Genomic DNA, 27,688 nt, shown 5'->3' with positions numbered 1-27,688 from the left:
GCAGTATATTAAACATTTGTATATGCATCGGCTCATCTAATCCATAAAATAACTTTATAGTTAGGGAGATCATGCATCATAGTTTGCCTGGAACATTACTGGTTTATGCCTAATATCCTGGTATAACTACTCATAGTGCCCTCTTTTGCTTTCAAAATATCTTGTTTTGGACAATCAATTATATGTTTAGTATATTAGTCAGCAATGCTTTCAAGCAGTGAGTATAGCTGAAAAAAAGAGGGGTTTATGTTTTCACATAAGGTATATGAAGGTAAGTGATTGCTGGTTGATTGCTGGTTAGTTCTGCATCTTAACAAGGATGGTATCTTAAGATGTCCTTAAATGTCCTTCCTGATTACAAAATGGCTGCTGCAACTCCAGCCATTGCATTTGCTTTCAAGATAAAGAGGATTAGTGGGCAAAGAAGAAAGGAGTAGTGCCTGTATGAAAAAGATAAACGCTTTCCTTAAATCCTAACAGATGTCTTCTCATATGTCATTAATCAAAGCTGTGTCATATTGCCAATGCTAACTAACTGCAAAGGAGGCTGAGAAGAGATATTTTTAGCTATTCACATTGTCATTCTGAAGAAAATTGGAGGTATTTTAGGAAGAAGGAAATAGACAGTGAGTAGAAAACAAATAGTATCTCATTAAGAAAACTGAAGTCAAAGAAAAATAAGTAAGTTATTTTCCACCTCAGAGCCTTTGCCCTTGCTCTTTTCTCTGCCTGGGTTGCTCTTCCCTTGGTACTTAGCATGGCTGGCTTTTTGTAAACTCTCCACATCTCAGCATAAATATCATCTCCTAGGGTCTTCCCTGATGACCTTATCAAAATTTGCACACAGGCCCATCCGTCTTCTTGGTCACACGGTATTTAGTTTAAACTCTTTGTCAAAGAAATAATTATTTGTTTTATTGATTGGTTAGCATTTTTATTGTCTAGAGACTGTAAACTCCATGAGAGCAGGATCTATTTTGCTCAGCATTTCCTAGCATAGAGCCTAATACAATGTAGACACTCAATAAATATTTATTGAAAGAATAAAGATGACAATAATCAGGTTTTAAATGTCCCTTCAGTGTTTAAGTCTCAGAAAACATGACCTCGGAAAAGAGGGTTTAAGACCTGCGGGGAGTTAAACAGAGAAGACTTAGCATTGAAAAGTAGGCTCGGAGGGCACATGCTCAGCAGGAGAGAGCACCATGACTAATGACCGCTGCCTGCCACTGGCGTGAGAAGAGCAGTAGCGGTCCATTCAGTGTGTAGCCGTTTCTCTGACCTGGCCTAACTAGCACATTTCAGAGAGGAAGAAACTGAGGCACAAGTGGGCTGAAAATGCTTTGACCCAGTTTTTGAAGCAAACACCTTGCCAAAATATCAGAGAAGAGAGTAAACAAGAGATAAGTGAGAGGATTTTGCAGTAATTTAGTAGAACACCATGGAATAAATGTTTATGAAGCATCTGAAGCAGCTTCGTCCATGTGTTGGTAAGAACCACACTGGGAAAGGCAGAGGTTTTTCTTACCACTCTCCTCTGGCTTCCGACTGTCAGAGCTGAATTACACTGTCTGCCCGTTAGGGATAAAGCCCTCTTCCTAAGGCCGGAGAACCTGAAGACAATGTGCGTGATGCAGCTCACCTCTTTCAACTGCTTTTTGAGGAAAATACAAATTAAGGCTTTGATTCTAAAAGAAGAGATTCAGATTACTTTCTGACAGTAATATCCAGGCAAGTACTACATCTAGTAAGGACTTGATAAATGATGGTTTGTTGACTGACAGTCAAGCACAGTGCCTTGTACATGAGGAGAAAGGGATAAGTAGAAATTTAAATGAATTCTGAACAATAAATAACTTTAGAAATTATTTAGCATGCCTGCCTCGTACAAATGGAAAAGCAAAGGCCCGTAAAAGTGAAGTGATAGTATCAATTAGTAGATGCTGTTCTGGTACTAAGTCCATGCTCCCAGTTGGCATCACCACAAAGTTTCTTTCATAACCCCAACCAAAACCTTTTTGTCTTTAATTTTTTAATTTTTTTTTATGTAATCTGCTGATTTATTTGAAATCTGAGCTTAACATTTTTGACTAAGTAGTTGAAGACTCCTTTTAGTCTTCTTTTCTTTATGTGGAATAGTCTTAAATCAGGGACGTTTTCATAGGACCTATTTTCCAGATACTGAAATGAAGAAAGAATGAGATATACTACCTATTGTGAGGCCTTAGGTATATCTGTCTCCTATGTCTTAAAACACCAATTTTCATCATGTGAATTTACTCTACGTTTTGTATTTCCATTGAGAGACATGAACAATGAGTAATCTCCATTTTCACAACTATGTCATGTTTATGTTAAATTTCATGCACAACGGACTTTCTAAGAAATTGCAAGAAATGAATTCTATGAAATGAGAAGTTGATGACAACACATTTTTTCCCTCTTCAACTATATTGGCAGCCCATTGGCAACACATGACAAGGTATAAAGAGATAGGGTCCAGGTACTGTTGCTAATGACAGTGTGATACAGAAGCAAGAGCTTTAATTTGTTATGAAATGACGCAGTTGGCTTCATCACTAATTATGGGACCACCAAGTATCCTTGCTTGGCTTTTTTGCCTAGAAAATCCTTACTAACAACAGTGGAGTAGAATGAATGGCATTCTATGTTCTAATCTCAGTTTTCCCACTAAGTAGCTATGCACCCTTAAAAAAATCATTTAATGTTTCTGTGCCTCAGTTTGCCATCTGTAAAATGAGATAAACGATATGACCTTTAAAGTCCTTCCACATTAACGTTCAATGATTCTATGTTACCATAAACTTGCTATGTCTTCCTAGGTAAGACCCTTCCACTTAAAAAATAAGAATTTATCATGATCAGAAGAACATTTTACTGAATATAGGTATTTACAATGTAAGCAATATGGTACTTCTCAAACTACTGTGCTCCGCCTTCTTCAAAGGGATTGTTTTTTAAATAAATAAAGTTTTAGATCCTCCTAACAAATGCAATCCTCCTACTGCATATGATGATGAAATGCTTCAAAATTTTTTTGAGTCAATGAGATGTGTTAACTCAATGGGAGGAATCCTTTCACAATGTATATGTATATCAAATCCTCACATTGTACACTTTAAATATATTACAATTTTATTTGTCAATTACATCTCAATAAAGCCTAAAATAAATAAATAAATAATAAATTAATAAATAAAAGACTAGTTCAGTGAAGAAAAAAGTCAATGAGGACAACCAAAATTAAGAAAGAAAAGGCAATGAAGACAAATTCCAAAATTATCCATTTGTAACTCACGTTTCATGAAAGAAACAATAACCGCTAAATTAATTGCCAGTATATTCTCTCAAACTTCTGCAAAAATTTATTTAAAAAGATATCTGATTGTAACTTGGTCCAGAAATGATACTGAAGTAGACAGAACACCCACACAAAATCTAGGGAACACTGACCACATATTTCTGTATCATTCACCCCACACAGAAGTGGTCACTTTAAGAAGCTTTGGTTGAGAGAATGAGGGGCACGGGCTCACATCTTATTTTGGGCATTTTCATATTCGGGTAAGAAGACAAACATCATTTTACATCTCATAATATTTTAGCTTGGACAAATACAGATTTGGCAAAACACCCAAGCATCGTTACCTTGGGTTGGGGATTGGGTCAAGTAGGGACACATTATGACTTATATGGACCTAAACACTTTTGCCTTTGTGGGCCATTCCTCCAAAAATATATATTCAAAATTTATTTTAATTTTATTTTATAACTATGTTGATATAAAGGTGAATATAATTCAAGTTAGATTATATTCATTTTTTTCTTCTGATTTTAAAAGAAATTAAAACATTACTGTACCTTCTAAAAGTATTGTAGGCCCTGGGCACTGTGCCTACTGTCCCTAATGGAGGAGCTGGCCAAGGGGTAAAGCTTTCACAGTAAGACCAGCTTTAGTTATTGTATCTTCCTCTCAAAATGCCTGGAAATAGTTTGCTTTTGCTAATGAGGTATGCCTTAAATGTTTGATAGCACTCGACGTCTAAACAGAGGAGTATGTACCATTGTTTCAACCTATGTAAAGTGAGTGTTCTGTGACTAAAAATTAGAAAAGCTATGGAATTCCTACTCCTTCTCTCTTGCTCTGTATACCTCCTCCCCCAACCTTCCTGAATTAAACATCAGGATTACTACCTAACCTCTCCTATAGGAGGATGGCTAGGTTAAAAAGTGACATGGCAAATGAAAATGATTGAGAAGTGTAAAGAGCTGTATGGTCTAACTCATCATCATCATCATCATCATCATCATCATCATCATCATACATATCTATAAACAGGATAATTAATTAAAAAGGAAGTAAAATCAGACTTTCTTTAAAAATGGATGCTCAGTAAGATTTCCAGTGTTACTTTTCACATTTATCATGACCTTCCCCTGGCCTGACATAATCTGGACCCAGGCTACTGCCTCTAATCTCATTTCACCTCTCATCCACTTCACTCTAGACACATTGGTCTTCCTGTTCTTTCTAAACGTGTCAAGCTTTTACCTGCCCACAAGGAAGGAGCTTGTTAGTTTGCCCATACCGAGTACTATTCCCCAAGACAAATGGCTCACTCTCTGGTTTCTGTCATGCATTTGTATAAACAACATTTCCTCAGTGACCCTCTCTGAGTCCCTTACTAAAATAGACCCCATCCCCTTCATTCTCTGTCCCCTCACCTGTTGTGTGTGGCTTTATTGCATTCAACACTACTTGGAATTATATATTCATTAGCTTAGCCATCTTTGTCCCCACTACTGCAATGCATGTTCCACAAGACCAGGGGACTTCGTTTGTTATGTTCACAACTATGTCCGCCGCAAGGTACTTTGTCCTTTGCAGATGCTTAATAACCGTTTGTCGTGAGAGTGAACAGATAATCAAATGAATTGGGAAAATACATTTTAGTTTTCCTAAGCTAAGGGATACAGGTTCTCCTCTCCAAGCCTGAGCTCTGGAACCCTGCAATAGAAAATATGAAGCTGACAGAACACACCAACTACTTAGGAGAAGCAAAGTGACAGAACACATGGACCATTTTTCACTCTTTCCTTTCAGATGCTTATACGAGAGCAGAAGTTGTTTATGAGTGGACCCGAGAGCCAGCACGCTCAGTGGTTGTAGCAGAAGACGGGTCACGCCTAAACCAGTATGATCTTCTTGGACAAACAGTAGATTCTGGAATTGTTCAGTCCAGTACAGGTGAGTGTACTCCAGATATGGAGGAAGGAGCCAAAAAAGTTTACTTTGTGGGAATATGAAAATTCAGTAAGTCCTTCAATAACACAACTAGAGAGAAAAAAATTGCGCTGAACGGGGGAACAATTGAGCTGAGAACTAGTGTAAACTCTATAGACCTGAGACCTTGGACTTGTCATTTAATGTCTTTTAGCCTCTGTTTCTTTGTTTGCAAAATAAAGAACTGGTTCTGTGTGATCGGTGTAGCACAGTATTGGGGTATGTGACCTCTTGAGGAGGAATGTCTGGCTTAAATCCCTATGCCTCCACCTTGCCAGCTGATTGTGTTCCCCTTACAGGGCTGTTAGAAGGAATACATTAAATCCATGAAGAGTGCTTATCACAGTTCCTGGCACACAAAAAGCTCTTAATAAATGTTAGCTATTAATATCATCTAGGCCCCATTTATTGCCGTGATTCAATGAATCTTGGTGAATTTGTAGCAGTGATCATTACTCACGGGATACCAAAAAGCCAATTTCTTCTACAAATTCATCTGTATCTCTAGCTAAGGATCTTCCACAGCTAAAACATACAGAAACATAATTGCATTACTGATCACTCCATTTTGGAGTCAAAAGTAAGTGAGATGCTATCCCGCTTAGTGTTATAACTGTTTTGCTAATGAAATACTCAGAACTACGTCGGATACTGCTAAAGGGCTGGATACAAAATTTTAGACTTTTGAAGTTATTTCAAGAAATAAGATGAGTTTAGTTATGCAAGTGTCCGTTTTGTGACTAACTGAAATGTGATCATAGGGCCAGGTAATTATATAAAATTTGGATTCTAACAATTAGGAAAACTTACTCCCCCCAATCCCAATATTTTTAATTATGTTCAATTACTGAAAGCTTAGAAAGGGTCAACAGTTACTTTTATGGCTGCCTTAAAAATGTTAAATCAGTTTACTCACTTTTATTTGTAACTTCTAAAGACAGACAATTTAGTAATATATAAGGACAGGAGTGCTATTTTTCTCAGAAAAATTTCTTTCTTAGATTTTGAATTTTATATTGGGACCCTGATCATTCTAACATGTTCAAGTAATGGGTCAATATATCTTACTGGGATTAATGGATAGTCCCTGCCTAACAGGATCTGCCTTTTGCTTGCTTTCAAGCCATCTATTGCTGCCCTAGAAGCTCAAATATTTATGTTTCTTGTTTCGAAAAATGGAGAAGATTGTTTCTCAGCTTTGCCCACATTGGAAATGTACATTGCATAGTGGAAAGGTGTTTGGCTTTGCAGTGAGAAATATGTGGACTCAAGTCCTGGTCCTGCCTCTTAGAAGCTTTGTGACTTTGGGAAAGTCATTTATCCAGTTAGAAACCCCGGTCTCGTCTAAGAATGGGGACTACGGTTTGCAGTAAAGATGCAAGTGCAACACTAAACAGGCTGTTATATAGTAGCTGCTCTGAAGGATATGTAGTAGCTGCTGCTGTAGTCCTGAAAACACCCCAGAACATGGAAAACACTGAACGTTTTTCTTCCTCACAAGTTATGTTGGAAAAGATACTAAAATGAACAGTGTTTACTTTTTAAAAATTGAATGTTATTATAAGCTGGATATTGTGACAAGCACTAGGGTCAATGACAGACAAGACAGAGATCTTGCTCTCATGGAATCTGAGGTCTAAGGGAAGACAAACACATAAACTATAATTATCAAAATGGGTGGTGAGTGCTGTGATTAACATTTTTGTGAGGGCAGGGACCACGTCTGTCTTCTGCATCCCTGTTATTTACTATAGTAGCTGATACAGAGGAGGCACTAAATAAGTGTTTTGAATTAGTGAGTAAAAAATAAATGAATCCAGCCCAGGATACTCGAAGAAGGATTGCTGCAGGGGTTGACTTGTATTTTGTTAATCTGTATTTGTTGGGAACCAAATAATCACTGTTCTAGGCCCAGGGCATTCAGAATAGTAGACAGAACTTTTCCTCAAGAAATTCTCCACTAGTATGATTAGGATGGAGGTTGGGTGATGTCAAGGAAACAGTAATTCAAGTGCAGAAGCATGCGTGCAATAGTAGAAGTATGTACAAGTCATGAAGGTTGCTGAGAGGAGGGAGGGCCTCCCTTCTAGTTCTAACACTAGTGACCTTTACATATCATTGTATCTCTCTTTATGCCCCAGTTCCCATGTGTGTAAAATGAGTGGCTTGTTCTGATGATCTTGGAGACCTGTCTCACCTCTGGTTTCCAAGGGATTCAACCTACTTACATTCTAGTTATTTCAAAAAGAAAGACAGTCACAAACAGGGGCAATGGGATGAGAGACAGTGGCCCAACCCACCACCACCAAGCTGGCTGGACCTCTTAAGTTGGGTCCATTAAAAGTCATCATTCTGTGCTAGAGTAGCAAGTTTATTTGTACAAAATAAGAGCTTTTTCTTATCATTCCCATAATGGATACAGGGGTGGGGGGTGGGCAGTGAGGAGAATAATGAGCAAATTCTCTAATGTGGGAGCTCAGTCTAATGTACATTTTCAACTCCACATACTATACTGAACTACGCTTCCTCTGGGTGTACTTTAGCTCATCAAAACCCCAACATGATAGATTTCTGTGGGAAGAAACAAAGATCTTTTGTAAGGTCTTCAATCCCATATTTCACATCTCCTTGTGGAGCCCTGAAAACATTAAGATAAATGACATTGAATACTATTACCTCCCTGTTTCTGCCAAAAGACTAAGAATGATGGCAGGAAAGAACACACACACATTGAGGATGATTAGATAAAAAGCATCTTTTTCTAACTTAAAATTCTCTGCGGGGAGAGAATCAATTCAGATCACCTCTTAGAAGATTAGAAGGTGTTGCCTGCAATCCCCACGTGCCTGCAACCAACAGACATGCGAACACACACTACCAGTGACCTCTTTCAGGTCAAAATACCTCTAGATTGCCTGAATAACATAGGAGGAAAAAAATATGAGGCTCAATCCAATACTTGGATTTTTTAATTTGGCGCAAACACATTAGAGGTACAATCCCGTCCCTGGATTCTGCCATCAGATTTGGGGAAAGAAAATGAGTTAGAGACTTAGTTTGAAATGCACTTATTCACCTGACAGAGTATACCTTTACACACATACAGAAGGATGAGTCCAGTCAGCTTTCAAATCCAATACAATTCTCTGTTGTTCATTAATTTATTCACTTGTTCCTTCAACCATTTGCTCGTTTACTGTGTTTGACACTGTGAATGGGCCTGGAGAAGAGAGATGAACGACACATCGTTCCTGCCCTCAAGAAGCTCATGGTTGAGTGATATAAGTAGCTAACATGTACTGACCCTGTTCTAATCCTCACATCTAATCCCCACAACGATCCTAGGATGTAGGCATTATCATTATCCCCATTTTACAGATGGGATGTAACTGAGGCCCCGAAAAGCTTAACAGTTTTTCCAAGGTCACACAGCTAGGCAGTGGCAGAGCTGGGATTTGAACCTAGGTAGTCTAGCTACAGAGTATGTGCTCTCAACCACACGATGCACTAGTAACAGGCAACTCTTAAACAGAGTTTAAGAGGGTGGACTCTGGAGTGAGGGTTTGAATGCTGATTTTACCACTTATTAACTGTGTGACCTTCGGCACGACATTTCTCTGTTCATCTTTTCTCTTGTACTATTTGGAGATAATAAGTGGATCTACTTCATGAGCCACGGCGAGATTGAAATGAGAATAATGCAAGTAAACTGCTTAGAGTATCTGACATGTAAACATTATGTAATAGATATTAGATATTACTATTAATAATAATTATGGAGTTAGTACAAGAGAGCTACAGGATGACATAAAGAAAAAGAGATCATTTCTGCTTGAAGTATCAGGAAAGGCAGTTTGAAACTAGAGCCCAGGCATGGCCCCTTTCTCATTCTGCTATACCACAGTATGCTTCCTCCGTAATTCTTTAAGGAGAGCCTGTGCAGAAAATTATAATAGTGATTAAAGGACGTGAAAACATGATTTATACAGAGAAGTAAAATAATTAAATTATTAGGCATAAGAATACTATCACGGCCAGAAAACAATAAGAATGTAATAATGTGTAATGCTTTTTTATAAAACACACAGTGATGACTGGAAAGTCCTTATCTTTATCTAAGTCAATAGATAAATTTGATCAAAGAAAATGTAGGTTAGTTTTGCTGAATAAGAATGTCTCTTTTTTATGAATGGCTATTGTTCATCCTTAGAACAGATGACCAAGAGAAATTGTGGGATGCTCTTTTCTAGAGACAGTCTTCTCTGCTTGAATTGATTTCAGGATGACCCTGCAGGGTCAAAATGAATGAGGAGCTCAGCTGTCTTCCCTGACGAGGGAGCAACAAGGTTGATGAACACTCATCAAAGAAGCCTCAGGCCTCCCATTCATACAGCCTAGTACATGATCGCCAGAGAAATATTTATAACCATAGAATGTGAAAACTGGGGGCCTAAGGGGGAGCGGGGGCACGATATCTACAGTCATCTGGTCAACCTATTTGTATTTAAGATGAACAGACAGGTCCAGAAAGGCTAAGTGGCCTAAGACTATAATCATTGTTTCCTTATTTCTATTTCAGTACTCTTTGAAGCAGATATTAAAATACCAACCCCGCCCTCAATAATATTTTTGATATCTCGTTCCTCTTAAAAAGGTAGCATTTCTAGAAAACATTAAGTTTAGAATACTTGAAAGGTAAATGACAGCTTTACATGGAATCAATGTTCACTGCAATTTTGTTGAAGTGAATGGTTGATTTCTTGAGCTGGAGAGAATACATTTTTAATCTTTCTATCTTTACACTGCAAATCTGCATGTGACTCAGAATTTTTAAACAGTACTTTCACGTCTATTATTTCATTTTAGCTTTGTAGCATCCCAGGAACAGTTAAGTAAAACATTATCATTTTAATTGAACAAATGAGAAAACTGAAGTCAAATAAGGTTAAGCAAGGTATTTATTCTTTAAGTAACTAACATTGGAGAAAGCAAAGAATGGAAGCCAGATCTAAACAAACCCTTGATGCTGCTTTACAAAATTATCTCCCTGCTTCTCTTCTTCCCCTGTCCTTAATTTTGTTTTGTAATGAATTGGAAATATTGCCACATCTAATTTACAAACTTCCCTCAGGGTTACATGACGTGCAAGGATGTTTGAATTACCATCCTTCTGGGCTGTTGAATTAGAGGAAAAGATTTTAACATGCTTAGTGCATAAGCACTTGATGTCTAGACATACTTTTTCAGTCCAATTTAGGAGAGTGATTTTTTTGCTGTGTTTTTCTTTCATTTTTAAACTATTACAACATGATTCTAATTTTGCTGCCTTTCCTTTCCTTATTTAAACAATTTGTGCCAAAACTTCTTAGATTTTATTTAATTTAGGAAAATGATTTTAAAAGATTTGAAATTCTACTATTCTCTCTTTAATTTGTTAGCAAGGAAATGGTTTATAAAACAACTATAATGTCAAAAAATAGCTCTTCAGGTCTCCAAAATCATATTCTTTGCAGAATCTTCCCAAAATGTCACATTGCAAACAACAAAGGATGGTAGTGGAATATATGTAGACTCTCATTTTTCCGACATTATGTGAAAGATGGAATTTGTTTTTTGAGCTGATGACATTTTGCAGGCCACAACTAAATGAATGGTTAGGAATAATAATGCACACTCCTGGGAGGGTGACGTGTAACATAGCTATGTCCACACAAGGCTACATTTTTGCAGAGTCCTGGGAAAATTGGTTTTCTGCATTTTTCTCAAATTTGAATCACTTACTTCTTTCAGATGATCTTGAAAACATCACCAAAAGTATCTACAGAAAATGAAAAGAAATTAATTAGTTAACATTTTATTTACCTTTCAAAAGAGAGATCCTCATGGATCTTCATTTGAATGAGCGCCCTTAGGCCTCAGTGCAGCCCTTTTCACCAGAGGCAGGTGTTGAATACTCAGCATATGTAAGACCATCCTATGTCCAAAGACCTATCGCTCTCTTCAATTAGCTTTCGGTTTGGTGGGAAGGATATAAGTATATAAAGATCTAAAATAAAAAGTATGAGATATTATTATAAATATAAACAGGAGCTGTAAATAAAACTGAAGTTACTCAGTATTGATCAGTAAATGGCAGGTTTTATCATTAATAACTATCATGCTTAGTAATGAAAGCATATGTGAATGCATGAATGATTTTTTAATAGAGAGAGTAAATGCATTTTTTCTACCAATACTTCTACCCATTCTGATTGAGGAGAAAAGAGAAGAAAATGGAGAAAAGAACTAAAATTTACTTTAAAACTCTTATGTAGCATAATCTTAGTTAGAGCCCTTATTCTTTATTCTCCCTACAATATGCTTCTCACTATTTTATAGATGAGGAAACAGGATCAGAGAGTTTAAGTGAGTTGCCCAAGGCTACACAGCAAGAAAATAGAACCCAAATTCATTTGCTTCCAAGGCAAATGCTTTCCTCTACAGTACATTTCTTCCTATTCCACTATGGGCTTGGTACTTGGGCTGAGCCTAGCCCATAGATGAACAAAACATTCAGCAACAGGGGCCGACCCAGTGGCATAGTGGTTAAGTTTGCACACTCTGCTTTCGCGGCCCAGGGTTCGCAGGTTCGGATCTCAAGTGCAGACCTACGCACCGCCTATCAAGCCATGCTGTGGCAGGCGTCCCACATATAAAGTAAAGGAAGATGGGCATGGATCTTAGTCCAAGGCCAATCTTCCTCAGCAAAAAGAGGAGGATTGGCAACAGATGTTAGCTCAGGGCTAATCTTCCTCACCAAAAAGAAAAAAAAAAATTCAGTAACAGAAGATGTCAAGTAGAGAATTTTGTAGGTCAAGATTATGAGATGTGAAAATGTGTGGTGAGACATGAGACGTGAGACTGAAATGCATATTTGAGCTATGATGTGGAAAGTCTTGAATACAGGTTAGAGAGTTTGCTTGTTAATATGTAAAACTGGAGACATTGTTGCTCGTCACATTGGGGGAGTGCAGAGTGTTTGCTAAGGGCGTCTAGTGAGTAGAGGCCAGAGATGTGGCTAAATATCCTGCACAAGACAGCCTCCCACAACAAACAATTATCTGGTCCAAATTGTCAATAGTGCTGAGGTTGAGAAATCCTGATGTAGATAATGCGACTCCATTAACGTATTTTAAGGTTTTTACATATGCTTTAAAAAGATCACTGTGACATCAAAATTTAGGGAAAATTGGATTTAGGACATGATTGGAAGACAGGTGATAGATTATTGTAAGAAATCTACAAAGGACATAAGAGCAGTGGCCATGAGATAAGAGAGAGACTGAGAGAGACTGCACAGGTGAAATTAAAATTGTGATGATCAACTGATTCCTTTCTCTCTCTTTCGGAAGCCCTACTCACCATCTAAGGATTACTTCCAGGTTTTTAGCCTGAGGGACTAGACGAATGACTGCCATTAATTTAGAGATGAAGGCTAAGTGGCAAAGCAGCACTGCTGTATGCTGGTCGTTATTGTTATTATTGTTATTACTTTGTATTTTTTGCTGAGGAGGAGTTATCCTGAGCTAACATCTGTGCCAGTCTTCCTCTATTTTGTACGTGGGTTGCTGCCACAGCGTGGCTGCCAACAAGTGGTGTCGGTCCGCACCCGGGACACTGAAGCGGAGTGCACCAAACTTGGCCAAGGGGCCGGCCCCTGTTGGTATTATTTTTTATGGGAAAGGTTAACTAATGTCAGTTTTGAACATATTTAGTTGGTGATGTCAGTGAAAAATCAATATATCTATGAACCGTCTAGTAGATATTTGGAAATACAGATTGCGATTTTTGAGAGCAATGTCATTTAGAGATATAGATTTGGCAGCCATCTGGATAGAAGTGACACTAGAAGCACGGGAGTAGGAAGGAAAATTCCCTGTTAGAGTCAAGAAAAAAGTGGAGAAGAAAGCTGAAGGTAGAGCTACACCAGGAACCTCTACATTTTCTCTGCAGAAAGATGAAGATTAGTGCCTGACAGAAAGAATTCAGTAAATACTCACTGATTGAAATAATCAGTGAGTTAGCAGAAGAAGCTCAAAATGAGAGATAAAGGGAGAATATGAACTAAGAGTGGGCTATCAGGATGGTAGGGGCAGTCAGCAATGCTTAATTCCTAATGCTGCAGAGAAGGTGAGCACCCAGCTTGAAGATGGAGATCTTTTTTAAGACTGAGGTTTTGAGCAGTTTCAGCCGCATTATAGGGGCTGAAGCTGGATGGCCATGGACTGAGATGTGAATCACAAGTTGAGTAGGGAAAAGTGTGAAGGGAAGAAGAAAGACAGAGAAATGTGAATACCAAAGAGAGTGGTTTTCTTAGCGATAATATACGTGTTTCTCTCCAGCCTACCCACAGATAGCTAAGCATATATTCAGAGTGAATAAAGCTAAAACTTCTAAGATTTGTAATTGAAAAAATATAATAGTAATAAAAACTTCCTGCAGTTTGGGTTGTGTGTCTGTTGCTCTGGACCTCTAAATGAAATCAGGCTTCAGAGTTTATAAAGACCATGGAGAGTGCCTAGCGAGTCCACTGTTTCTCAGACCAGGCTAGGAATTAGGACAAGCTCAAAAGCTGGTTATAAATACAGATTTTCCTGGCCCCACCTCAAAGAATGTTTTGTGTCTCTAGGTGGGACCTGAAGAATGACATGTTTTAGAACTTTACCCGGTAATTTCTGATGAAGGTGTTCCTCAAAATAAACTTTGAGAAACACTGGATTCTATTCCATTCTCTTCTTCATCGTGAAGATCAGGCTAAGCTAAATGACTTACCCAAAGTCAGAGAGCTCCTGAAAGGACATGCTGGAGCTAAAATTGAGCTCTCCTGACTCGGACACCAAAGCCCTCTCATTAGACAGCCTGGATCTGTCCTGCAGTGGACACTCTGGTGATCTGGTCCATTCTCATCCATTGGCGTACGTCATTAGGATCTAGGCACATTGCCTTCATGGTCATTAAAGACACTGTGTAAATAGTGCTCAGTTATGTCTTAAATGTGTAATGTACCGGGATTAGGATGTAAGAATATCCGTGAGATCTTTGGCACCTCAATCTCATCCTCAGAGCTATTTTGGAGTGTTTTAAAAATGTATCTTTTCTTTCCTGGATGAAAGCTTTTCTCTTCAGGAACCAAATGTCAGATGGAGAAAGGATGTGTCAAACCTCCAGGTCTTTACTGCTAATAGAAAAACTCAGAGATAACTTCTTTTCAAAGTCAAATTGCTCAACCTTACCGTCTGTTTCACCCTCTAGGAGAATATGTTGTTATGACCACTCATTTCCACCTGAAGAGAAAAATTGGCTATTTTGTTATTCAAACATATCTGCCATGCATAATGACGGTTATTCTCTCCCAAGTCTCATTCTGGCTCAACAGAGAGTCTGTACCAGCGAGGACGGTCTTTGGTAAGTGCCGATCAAGACATGCATGCAATGGTCTGCAGGGCAAGTTATGCTGGTGACACGGCAAATAGAGTGAATGGTACATTAAAATCTGAAGTTAGTACAAAGAAAGGTTCAAGGAATTACCGTTCTCATTATAGTATGATTTTTAAAAAATTCTTTTTTTAAATAGTAAGCTGTTTTAGTGCATGTAAGTAGATGGGATTAATGAACATTTGATTTGACATTTTGGGAGAGAAATGTAATAAAGCAGGCATAAAATGCATCGTGATAGATTAAAACATGCACACATAGAAACATTAATATTTAAATCATACATTTAGAATACATAATCATGTATATTTTGAGAATCTGAGAAAATATCAGCAGAACTACTTCCTTACATATATGAAAGCAGGGGTTCCTTATGGAGGGACAGCTCATTAACGACCATCATATCAGTGCAGGAATACCTCATTTTACCTAATGTGTGCACTTCTGAAGAGTTACGTATGTACTTTTTTTCTATTAAAATGTTTTAAATACTCTAGATGAGTCAAGTTAAGGCAATCTAATGGAAAATTGTTTAAAAGGCAATAACCTTTCACTAATAGGAAAACTCACCCCCTAATTTCTTATTTTAAACGTTTATATTTCATATAGCGGTATTTTCTGTCTATATCAGAGTACACTATCTTAATTGTACTTTTCAGACTGACATAAACAAAAGATTCCATTATAATAAACCTATTGATTCATTCATTCATTCAGGGAATTTTATTTGGAGTCTACTATGAGCCACTACTGTGTTCTAGGCACAGAATGCAGCAATGATCTTAACATAAGCCACTCCCCTCACAAATGTTATAATCTGGAGCTTAAAATTTGAATAATGATAAAGTCATACATACTATTTATTGAGTGCTTTTATATCAGACTTTGTTCTATGAAATAAACCCATCTTATCTTATTTAACACTAAAAGAATCCTCTGTACTATTATTATCCCTGTGTTATAGATGAGAAAGCTAAGGATCAAGAGATTAAGTAACCTGCCCGCGGTCAGAAGCTATTAGGTGAAGGAGTCTGGAGTAAGACCTAAACTCCTAGCTTTAGAGTCTGTGCCCTAGATGACCACGCTGCACCACTACCAACGTGACCTCCAGCTGCAAGGACAAGAATGAGACGGGGTTGTTGTAGGCAGCATCATTCATTTGGAAATAACAACCACCTATTTATTGGTGAAAGGTGCAGTTATCAAGGTCCATTCCAAAAATATCAGCTAGGCACATGCTCTCTTTAAGACCCTTTACTACAGAATAAAAGCCTTAAGAAGCTTACAATCTAAACTGAGGATTATTCATGTGCCGAGATCTCTCTGATATCATCCTTCAATAATGTGCAAGGTGTGAAAAACCAGTTACCTCAGAAAAAAGCTAGACTCTGCTACAAGTGCCCCCAAAAGAGTCTTTTCTTCTGAAATTAGCAAGGTGCTTCTATGTTGGAAACGACCAAACCTTTGCTCTGACAATAACCTAAGTGCACAGGTAAATCAAGATCCAGAATGATTGCAGCTATAGAGCAAAAGAAGAGTTCATTTCAAACTCTTTTTTTGCCTTATTGTCATTTGTCAATATTAACTAGCATTGAAGCCATTTATTAAAATTGAAGATTGAACTCTTGTCAAGATTCTCACTTCTGGGCCGGCCCCGTGGCTTGGTGGTTAAGTGAGCGCGCTCCACTGCTGGCGACCCGGGTTCGGATCCCGGGCTCACACCGACGCGCCGCTTCTCCGGCCATGCTGAGGCCGCATCCCACATACAGCAACTAGAAGGATGTGCAGCTATGACACACAACTATCTACTGGGGCTTTGGGGGGAAAAAATAAATAAATAAAATCAAAAAAAAAAAAAAAAAAGATTCTCACTTCTATATGTATATGTAGTTTGAGCCCTATATTCACTAGAAACTAAAAAAAAAAAAAAAAATTAGAACACGGAAGATACTTACTTTATGTGTATTTTGTAGAATGAGCCCAGCACTATAGGAAGAAGATTCCCCCCTGCCACCCCCACCCCAAGTCCGACCCTTCCTTTTTGGAAATTCTCTAAAGCATTTTGGAATGTTTTATAAATCAAAAACCTTTCTCTTAACATTTTCAACAATCTGGTATCTCAGCCGACTTGTGCCCTTTTGGTGAACATAACTACATACCTGTACACTCAGCCGTGGCATGTGTTTCTGTTTATCAAGTTATATATCTAATGTTTTAAGTTCAATAAAATCACAAATACAATTTTCCTAGACCTTTAGCCTTTTAACATTTATTTAGTACACATGTTTTTATTCTTTTAAGTCTGAACTCAGCACATTCCTCTGAGCTGTGTGAGATGCCTGAGAGGGTCACAAGTGTTTAAAGAAATACAAAAAGGAGAAAACATAAAAGTGGTACTTTGTAACAGTTTATTAAAATGCATCCAGAATGCAACAAAGGTGAAGGCTGTTTTATGTCTTAAACATCATATTCTTGAACTTGCATGCTCTCTCTTGTTTGGAGGCAATGTGATCATGTAATTTTGCTGCCAGATAGATCCAAGTTTTAGATTCAATGTTCATTTTTCAAAGCTTTAGTTGTCTATAAAATGAGAGTTACAATTAAAGTAAAAGAGTGCTGTTTAAGAGATTAAGTGAGAAAAATAAAATAAAATATGTAAATTGTCAGGTTCAATACTTGGAACTGAACAGATGCTTAACACACTTTCATTCCCTTCCTTTTCCCTATAGCAGGAATTGTAAGACAACACACACGCACACACGCACACGCGCACACGCACACGCGCACACACCCCTCTCTTTATGCTGTTCTTAATTGCTTTAAATTTATGGATGCATTTGTTTTAGGAACACCCATTCCCAAATGACTTCTGACAGCTGCCTACGTAAACCAAAATTTGAAAAAATAGGAATTCATCATAGCAGGGATTTATCAAAAAGGACTGAAGTTGTCAGTAATAATAGTCATTAACTTTGCCCTTAGTAAGTATCAGGCCAAGTGCTAAACACTTTATTACATTATTTTATTTAATGCTCACAGCAGCCCTCTGAGTTAGACTTATTAAAATTAATTTACAAGGAAATAATTAAAAAAAACATAAAAAACAAAAGCTCAGAATCGTTAGGCAATTTTACCAAGGTCACTCAGCAATTATAGAGCTGGGATTTGAAACTGGGTTGCTCTGTTCTCCAAATACTGAGATTTAATCACCTTGCTCTTTGCTCAAGTTAATATTGATATGTAAATCTGTGGGCTGTTTTCCAGCCAATATTCCTTAACCAATTTGTTGGTTATGTAATATGGATAATGCCTGAGAACTTTCTGTAACACCTCCATAGTTCAAAGTCTGTTCCCTACAATTTTGACCATGTATCAAAAATATGATTTAGTAAAGGCTCAGTGTTTCTTCTTAATCCTATGACTTCCTAATATAGTTACAAAGATTATCTGCATTGAAATTCATGGAAAACTAGGGACTATTTCAGAGTTTAAAGCAGCCCAGACAAATTAGCCACCTACCAGCTGTGTGACCCTGTGGATTCTCTAAAAATTAATCCAAAGAGGAATCATAGATATGAATTTTAGACACACGGGCTGGCAATATTTTCCATGACAATAATCATCTTTAAAATGCTTTCACATATTACATTTAATTCTCAAATAATCTAGTGAATGTGCAGAAATTTCCCTCCCTTAGAATTTCGACAATGATATAGACAGTCAAGAGAATGAAGTTTAAATTACCCCTTTTACAGATATGGAGACTGAGGTCCCTAAGAAGTTAATTTGCTTATTTGGGGCCATAGAGCCAGTAAGTGGTGAGGTTGGTACTAGTCACTGGAGGAGGTTAGAATTTTTTCCACACCTTGCAGCCTGAGCCACCCCCTTTGAGTTACTGTGAATTGTCCTTTTATACATTTTCAAATGGCTTAAAAGGAATCTTAAATATTCTAACTAGTACAGGGCATTACATATAGTAGGTTGATAATATTAATTTGTTAAATGAACAATAATGGATATCATCATTCACATACCAACTCATAATTATCTAAATAAACTAAAAACTTTTTAGTTTTGTGAAAACTTTTTTGAATATAGGTAATTTGAATCACTACGCATGGATTGACACAATAGGGAAGATGAAGCAGCATTAACAGAAAGGGAAAATTTGTAGACATTTGAATCAGACAGACTTGTGTTCAAATTTTGGTTTTGCAACTTTTGAGCTATGTGACCTCAAACAAGTTACATGCAACTTATTTCAGCAATTTCTTCAAAAGAATGTCTATTTCAGAATCAGGAAAAAATAATGTAAAAGCAGAACAGTTAATAATGTAACAATATATTATCCTAAGATAATTCAATTATCTATCAATTATCAAGAAGCTATTGGCTTCTTGGTTTATACATTTGGGGTACACAGACAGACTATTAAACAGAGCTGAGGATCCAGAGATTTCTTGTGGATTAGAGACGGTGAAGATCTATGTTTTCTATTTCAAAGAGTTGGGGACAATGAGGGAATATTATTTCCTTTCCTATCCAGGACACCGTGTTCAAGATGCCCATTTAAAGGAGTTCACTATTTTATTAACAGCTTTTCAATAGCAGAGCAGTTTATCCCTCCAGGAGATACCCCTCAGTACTGCCATACCATGAATTGAAAACTACACTAAGATTAAATTAAAACTCATCCATCTCAAACCAAAATGGGATGAACTAGAAAACACACTCTGTCTGCGGTACTGCTGGTTTCCCTTTCCTTAAGTATGCTGAACTTCAGAGATGAAATTCTGTAGTATGAACTTACAAATTCACTGAATTTCTTTCTTTTAAGGAGTAACAACTGTGCTCACCATGACAACTTTGAGTATCAGCGCCAGAAATTCCCTCCCTAAGGTGGCTTATGCAACTGCTATGGATTGGTTTATTGCAGTGTGCTATGCCTTCGTGTTCTCAGCTCTGATTGAGTTTGCCACAGTAAACTATTTCACCAAGAGAGGTTACGCATGGGATGGCAAAAGTGTGGTTCCAGAAAAGGTAAATGCTTTAATATCCCCTGTGATATATCACTATTATGTCTTTTTAAACCTATGAGATAGAATGTTTGGACTTGGGGGATGGATGAGGAATGCAGAGAGAGGGTAATGAGCATTCTGTTTTTCTTATGTCATAAATGATAAAGTGCTATGATAATTTTGTTATTGCTAAGGAGAGAGGTTGTTTGAGTGGATAAATGTGCAGAGTAGAGTGAAAGAGATAAGGAAAGACACAAAGGTAAATATTTCTACTCAGGTATGCTTTCCTATGGTTTCTATTGACTTAACAACAGTTTTAACAAACCTGACATTAGGAGCAAATAACTTACATCATTATAATTTTTATAACTTGGAAATCATAGTTTTTTGGTTGTTTTCTGAGCCTAATCACTTTGGTCATATATTATTACTATAATGCCTCAATTTAATTGAGTTTGCAAAATGCATTATCTCCAATTTTCAGTGAAGTACAGAGCAGGAAACATATTTTCTCCTTCCAAAATTGGTGTTTGCTTTAAGGCTCATAACACACAGAAATCTCAGAAAAATTCTTCATTGTAGAAAACTATCAAGTCAAGAATATCACTGTTCTCCTCAGTTAGAACCTATTTTAGAGTGGGTTTTAAAGCACAGTTGGGGAGGATATTTTTACTTCTGAGGTATGAAGGAAAAATATGTCAGAATACAGGTGAGCCTTGGGATGGTGGAAAGAAGGGCAAAGTCGGAGACACAGAGATTGTAAGACATCTAGAAGGAATCTAGGAGGAGTCACTACAGCAACTTTCCCAAAATTCTGTTCCACTGAATACTAGTCTCTTGAGATAGTCCCTGAAAATACAGTTCTGTGGTCAGATATACTTGAATAATGCTGCCTACTGTATCACAGAGTCCCAGTTTATTAAAGAGTCTGAGAGGGTCTATAGCAAAGAAGTCAGTTTAGCGATATTTTTCCCACAGCTCCACAAATGTACTAGAAAGAAGAATCTTTTGTGGTGGAAACATCTACCATATTTAATAGACTTAAAGTGTTACTTATTATAAGATGTACCATTAATATATGTATAAGAAAGAAAGAAAGAAAATATGCTGCCAAGTAAAAGCTCTTTTAGATTTACCCGTCAGCCATGGATGAATCAATTGAACATCCCAGTGATCTCCTAGACAAGTAAAAGCAAAGAAGGTTCTGTATAGGATATACTGTTGCAGCCAACATGTACCAGAACGAGGCCCTCCAAATTCACCCTGCCTTGACACATGTTTGGTCAATATAAAAAAAATCTCTGAATCAGGTTCAGGAGAGAAAAAGATAAGAAAAAGAGACTGCATTTACCAGTAGGAGAGAAGGGTGAGAGAGTGGAGACAGAACTATCCTCAAATACTTACCTTAGCCGTTGATGGCCTCCATTTGTATTAGAACAGACAGGCAGCCCAAAGGAGAGAGAGACAAATCTGGAGATGGGTGATCCTCAGACACTATGGATTGTAAGGCATGGTCCAGAGTAAAAGAGGTGAAAATTTTAAAAATGCACAACTTTGAATCACTGAAACTCTACTAAAGATTTTCAGAATTAATGACATGCAAACATTGGTGATTTGCAACTGAAAAGTGAGGTGCAAATATTGGGAAAAGTTGCTTTTCTATCTTAACATTTTCTTTGCGTGCTGCAAAAGGCGAGTGTCTTTCTGATTCTGGCTCATCAGCATCAGTTGTTAGTGACTAGTGGTTAGATGAATTGAATTTGGTCTGAAAGCATAGAATTTGAGTTGAGGCGTTGGTGAGCTCATAGTTCAGTTTATATTTATCTCTCTGTGATCCTATATTGTCTTTCAAGTGCTGTTTCAAAATATTTTAATCTCTATCAATCTACAGTCATTGTTATTCATTGTGCATATATAGATTTGGTATAAGCATATCTCTCTATACCTCTGTAAACATATATATTTATAAATAATGCATCTATATCTATATTGATCACCCTAATAAGAAAGACAATATTTTTCTATAAATTACTTATGCCTCTGTAAAAATCTTCCCCAGGGCTTTGCCAGTTTGATTTGTTTATTACAGGGAGTGTGGTCACAGTGTGATCTACGTCTCATTTTGACATTCAGAGAGGATGAATAAAATATTTTTTCTGTGACCAAGTGAGTGTTTTCAGGAAAGTTAAATTTCCAGTCTCTAACATAGTATAACTTGAAAATAAGAAGAAAATTCCTGTAGGTCATCATATTATCGAGGGAGCATACAGTAGCCTGCCTAAGACCCATCCTCATGTGGTTAATTGCTGAAAGAAATACCAACTTCTCAAAGAATATGAGGGAGCTCAACATTTTCAGAAGTGAAAAAAAAGTATTAATTATTAAAAGCACTTAACTTCCTCAGCAAAAAGAGGAGGATTGGCAAAAGATATTAGCTCAGGGCTAATCTTCCTCACCAAAAAAAAAAAAAAATCTGGTTATTTAGTGCACGAAAGAATGAGAACCACTCTTCTAGACTAGTGCTGTTCAACAGTAATAAAAATGAGCCACGAATGTGAGCCATATATGTAATTTAAAATTCTCTTGCAGCCTTATTTAAAAAGTATAAACCAGTGAAATTAAGTTTAATGATACACTTTAACCAATATATATAAAAAATACTATCTTTACAACATGTAAAAAATACAAAACATTGTTAAGGAGATATATTGCATTCTTTTTTTTTCATACTAAGTCTTGGAAATTCTATGTATATTTTATACTTACAGCACATCTCAAAAAAGCCACATTTCTAGACACATTTCAAGTGCTCAGTAGTCACAAGTGACTAGTGGCAACTGTATCAGACCACGTAGCTCTAAACAATGATCCACTTCATATTTAAGAAATGTCTATATGACAGAAACCCTAAGAAATGCTGCAGCTGTCAATCATTGCACAGATACCGTTGATGAACAGCTGGCATTGAACAAGCTTTGAATTCGGGACACCCTGAATAACCCTGCTTTATCATTTTCCCACTTGTAACATGGGGAAAAGAAGCAAATAATAATTGTCTCAGTAATTTATTGCTGCAAAACAAACCACCCCAAAACTTAGTGACCTAAAGCAACAACCGAGCATTTTAGGCTGAGAATGACCTGGATGACTTCTATTAGTCTGACCTGGGCTTACTTACATGGTTGCAGTAAACTGGAGGCTCTATCAGGGCGACAAGATCCATGATGGCCTCTCTCCCACGTCTGGGGCCTGGTGCTGGCTGAGCCTCTCACTGCACATGGTCTCCGGTCACTCAGTAGTCCAGTCTGGGCTTCTTCGCATGGCAGTGGCATGTTTCCAGAGGGTAAAGGCTGAGACTGCAAAGCTTCTCGAGGATAGGCTCCTAAGCTGGCACAGCATCACTCTACCAAAGTCACAAGTCTAGTGACTTGAATGAGTGGGAAAATAGACTCCACCTCTTGATGGGAAAGCCTGGAAAATATTGTGTCTGCATTGTTTATCCAACTTCATTGAGATATAATTGACACATAACATTGTGTAAGTTTAAGGTGTACAATGTGGTTGATTTAATAACATTTATATATTGTGAATTGATTACCACCAAAGCATTAGCTGCCATCTCCACCTGGTCACATAGTTAACTATTTCCTTTTTGTGGTGAGAACATTAAAGATCCAGTCTAAGCAACATGCAAGTATATGATACAGTATTATTAGCTATAGTCGCCATGCTATACGTTAGATCCTCAAACTTGTTAATCTTATGACTGGATGTTTGTGTCTGCATTTTTAATTTATCCTAATAATAGTCATAAATTACATTTCTTAGATTTTAAATAAAGCACAGATTTGAGTTTCAAAGTGAAGGCCACTTTGCTCAGCAACTTATAAACTTGCTTTCCACACTAAACAAAATGCTTTTACTCTTTCCTTCTACAGCCAAAGAAAGTGAAGGATCCTCTCATTAAGAAAAACAACACTTATGCTCCAACAGCAACCAGCTACACCCCTAATTTGGCCAGGGGTGACCCTGGCTTAGCCACCATTGCTAAAAGTGCAACCATAGAACCAAAAGAAGTCAAGCCGGAAACAAAACCACCAGAACCCAAGAAGACCTTTAACAGTGTCAGCAAAATTGACCGACTGTCAAGAATAGCCTTCCCCCTGCTATTTGGAATCTTTAACTTGGTCTATTGGGCTACATATTTAAACAGAGAGCCTCAGCTAAAAGCCCCCACCCCGCATCAGTAGGTCCTTTATTCACATTCTGTTGTTCAGTCCTCTGCACTGGGAATTGCTTTCTGTTCTCAATGCGGTAATTCCCATCTGCTTTATTGCCACTGTCTTAAAGAATTTGAAGGTTTCCTTATTTCCCTGACTCATGCAAGAACAACAGACCCCTGTCCGGCAGTCCAGAGCAGAGCAGAGTATACAGCTGAGAGACAGGATTCTGAGAGAGGGAGCAAGAGGGCAAAATCACGACAGAAGGAGACAGGATGAAAGAGAGAGGAAATGAAGGGGAAGTAGGTCCAAAGATATGAGGAAAAGTAGAAGAAAAATAAAACTGAACTATCACTCCAGGTCATTTGTAGATATGTATTTCCAAATACTCTTAAAAAAAGATACTGTATATGTCAAAAATATTTTTATGTGAAGGTGTTTAAAAGAATAAATTATAAATGTTTAATGCAGAAAAAATTTTAAAAATCTGTCTTTATTGCACAAACTACAGTGTGCTTACATTTTTGTTTTGTTTCTAAACCAATGTATAGCTTTAACATTTTTTTTCCAAAGCTAAAGATCCCCATTCTTTCTCCTTTTAAAAATGCCTCATGCATTGTTTTGTTGTTAAACGCTATTTTAAAATTCATGGAAATTGCATAGGCAAAGGTGCAGATCCTCACCGTAGAGCACATTTAATCCTATGGAGAGAAATGCTTTAAATAGGCTACTTAACTATCATCTGAGCTCTTACCACTAGACTCAATGAGGAAGCATTTTAACAGAGACATACACTCAATAAAAACCAAAAAAAATTTTTAAAATAAAACAATTAAAAAAGATTCCCTTTTCCATCCTGTCTATAACTAGATAGCACATGGGTCCAATAATCACTTGATTCACCTTATGAAGATGTTTTTAGAGGGGTAAAAATATTTTGCAAGCTCTAGAATTGTTGAATGTATTATTTTATATAACAGTACATTAAAAGCTTTAGATTGATATTTATGACTAGTAAACAAAAATAGAATATATAAATTATATATGTAAATATACAGCATGAGATTGTACATTTTTTACTTTTTTTAAAGTTGTGTTCTTAAAATGTTGTGTAGGACTGACCGCTCTTAGCTGTTAGAATGCTGTTAAGTGCTGTGGAAACACCCTTAGAGCCTGCATTTAAGATCAGAACAGCCTGTAGGAATCAGATGGAACTTAAAATATATGTATATGAAGTCCACTTATGTAGAGAAAGCTTATAATTTCAAACTGTTGTCTGGTGTACAGTAGTAAGTCAGTTGTTATCTGCTCAAATCATGCCACGTTTCCCTATTTTGGCTCCCGTAATATAGAAAGAAAATGGAAAAGCATTAGTGGGAGCTAGAAAATCAACTGTATGTTATTGCCATCTTTGCTGACACCAACTATTTCAATAAGTGTTGTACCATATGTAGCATTAAATATAAAAATACGTGAAAGAATGTACAGAAAATAGCTTTTATTGCGTAATATTATTACATTTCATTTATACTGTAGCAATATATTTGTATGTATACTGTGTAAGGGCTTTAACTACCAGAGGTCCATTAATACTCCCTATGAAAATTCTAGTCTGTTTCATTACTTCCCGTATGTTTTAGAGAAATATTTATGCAGAAGGTATTTTTGAAGTCTCCTTTTGTCTGATAGAGCTTCAGAGATATTTAAAATTAGTGTTCAGAATCCATAGGTCATGATCTAAACACACTTAGAATACTACTACATAAACTTGTCAGCATGATTGCCAACTAAGACAGTTGGGATCCATACCCAAGTTTGGAGCAATGTTTTTCTCAAAAAGCTGCAATCCAATGATATAGGAAAATACACTGTTTGTGTTTTCCTAAACAAACTCTAGTTTTCTTTTTAAATATGTTTTATTGTTTGATTCGGTCCTGCCTAAATTCGATGAGCTAGACCAATGAAGGCCGAACCAAGGACGTTTCATCCTCTGGTATCGTGTGTAGATATCATGTATAGATAATAAAATAAAATATGGCTCTAACTTCTGTGTTGTTGTTTATCTTGTTATTTTTCAACGTTACCCTAATGTGTTTATTATGAGCATTTTACCTTCCAGACTGCTCATGGCTAACACTTGGTCTGTGTTCTGCTCATTAGATGTGACTATTTCTTATCAGTCTGCTTTCTGCTATGCAATGACTGCCTTTCTATCATTTCCTAGTTTGTTAGTATATGTGGATAGTATTCTATTGTATAAATTGACTGCACAATTCATCAAAGACAAATTATTCTATGTAGCTTTTCTACAGTGCTTTGCTAAACCATGTAATACTAGTTAAGTCTTCCTTGAAAATAAAGATACACTCTTATAGAGGACAGTTCCTGTTTACTCCCAGGAAAATTTTTTAAAAGATGACAGTGAATGTTTATTGCACCTTAGTGCAGTGAAGTGGCAATAAAACCTAACATGAACTGAGGTTGTTTATGGCGGATGCATGTATTGCTTTACAGAGTTTAGCAAAAGCTCTTAATTTTATGTCATACTGTATTCTATTATAATAATAAAGCTAACATTATTCAGTAACAAAATGGAATGCTTGACTGTCTTTTCATATTATTGATGGGACCTACCAGTGCCCTGTTTGAAAACATTTTCAGGTAGGAACACGTAAAAATACCAAGTGCTAACAGGAATCTAGGCTACTTAGAAGATTTTTGAAGATATATCAATAGTATGATCCTAAACTCTGGTTTTAAAAGAATCACTTTAAGAAAGAGGAATTATTAAACACCTGGTATCTGGTGTTACAAGTCATATTTTGACTCACAATTTATGAAAGCTAAAGGGCAGACTCAAAAGGCTAAAATGCTAGTAGAGTTAGTCCATATCTGTTGTTAACACAGTCAATTTGTTGTCTGATCTACTCCACATAGGCTCTGATTTAATTGTTTTGGGGGAGGAATCTGAGCACTGCAGTTTTGAAAGCTCCCATGGAACATCCTTAATGTTTCTTTTTTCTTTTTTTTTTTTTTGTGAGGAAGATCAGCCCTGAGCTAACATCCATGCTAATCCTCCTCTTTTTTGCTGAGGAAGACCGGCTCTGAGCTAACATCTATTGCCAATCCTCCTCCTTTTTTTTCCCCAAAGCCCCAGTAGATAGTTGTATGTCACAGTTGCACATCCTTCTAGTTGCTGTATGTGGGACGCGGCCTCAGCGTGGCCGGAGAAGCGGTGTGTCGGTGCGCGCCCAGGATCCGAATCCGGGCCGCCAGTAGCAGAGCGCACACACTTAACGGCTAGGCCATGGGGCCGGCCCTCTTAGTGTTTCTTTAACCACAAAGTTAGATTAAAGTACAAAATATTTATAATTACTTGAAGGACAATAGAAAAATCATTTCAATATCATTTGTGCCTATCAGGCATAAAACTGTACCTGGTTTCTACAGACAAGACCACATGAGGTAAAATCTTCTGTGTCAGATGGTGCCCAGGCCAAAACAAATTGTATTTCAACAAATAAAACATGCATCTTCCTAACAAATGATTCAGGACTTAGCAAAATTAATAATTTTTAAATCCTCCAACCAAAAGACTTATTCAATTCAAATAAAACTGCCCTTGTAAACTACCTGAGCCATTACATTCACTGGTGTCTTAACTCTCATAA

General features: G+C 37.1%; 1 protein-coding gene across 1 annotated transcript in view; it reads left to right on the top strand.

Annotated features, from left to right (window-relative positions):
- The window catches only part of GABRA1 (gamma-aminobutyric acid type A receptor subunit alpha1), a 55,590-nt gene extending 31,096 nt beyond the window's left edge, over positions 1-24,494 (top strand). The window contains exons 7-10 of the mRNA XM_004428557.3: positions 5,126-5,269; positions 14,597-14,749; positions 19,617-19,819; positions 23,736-24,494. Coding sequence (XP_004428614.1) covers positions 5,126-5,269; positions 14,597-14,749; positions 19,617-19,819; positions 23,736-24,047 — 812 coding nt within the window. The 3' untranslated portion in view covers positions 24,048-24,494. The remainder of the gene's footprint in view (positions 1-5,125; positions 5,270-14,596; positions 14,750-19,616; positions 19,820-23,735) is intronic.
- The last annotated feature ends 3,194 nt before the right edge of the window (positions 24,495-27,688 follow it).

The sequence above is a fragment of the Ceratotherium simum genome, chromosome 4 (genome assembly GCF_057802395.1).
Source record: "Ceratotherium simum simum isolate JZ-2026a chromosome 4, ASM5780239v1, whole genome shotgun sequence".
In the NCBI taxonomy this organism is placed as follows: Eukaryota; Metazoa; Chordata; class Mammalia; order Perissodactyla; family Rhinocerotidae; genus Ceratotherium; species Ceratotherium simum.
Note: the sequence above shows the minus strand (reverse complement) of the source record. Positions and strands in the feature narration are given on the sequence as shown.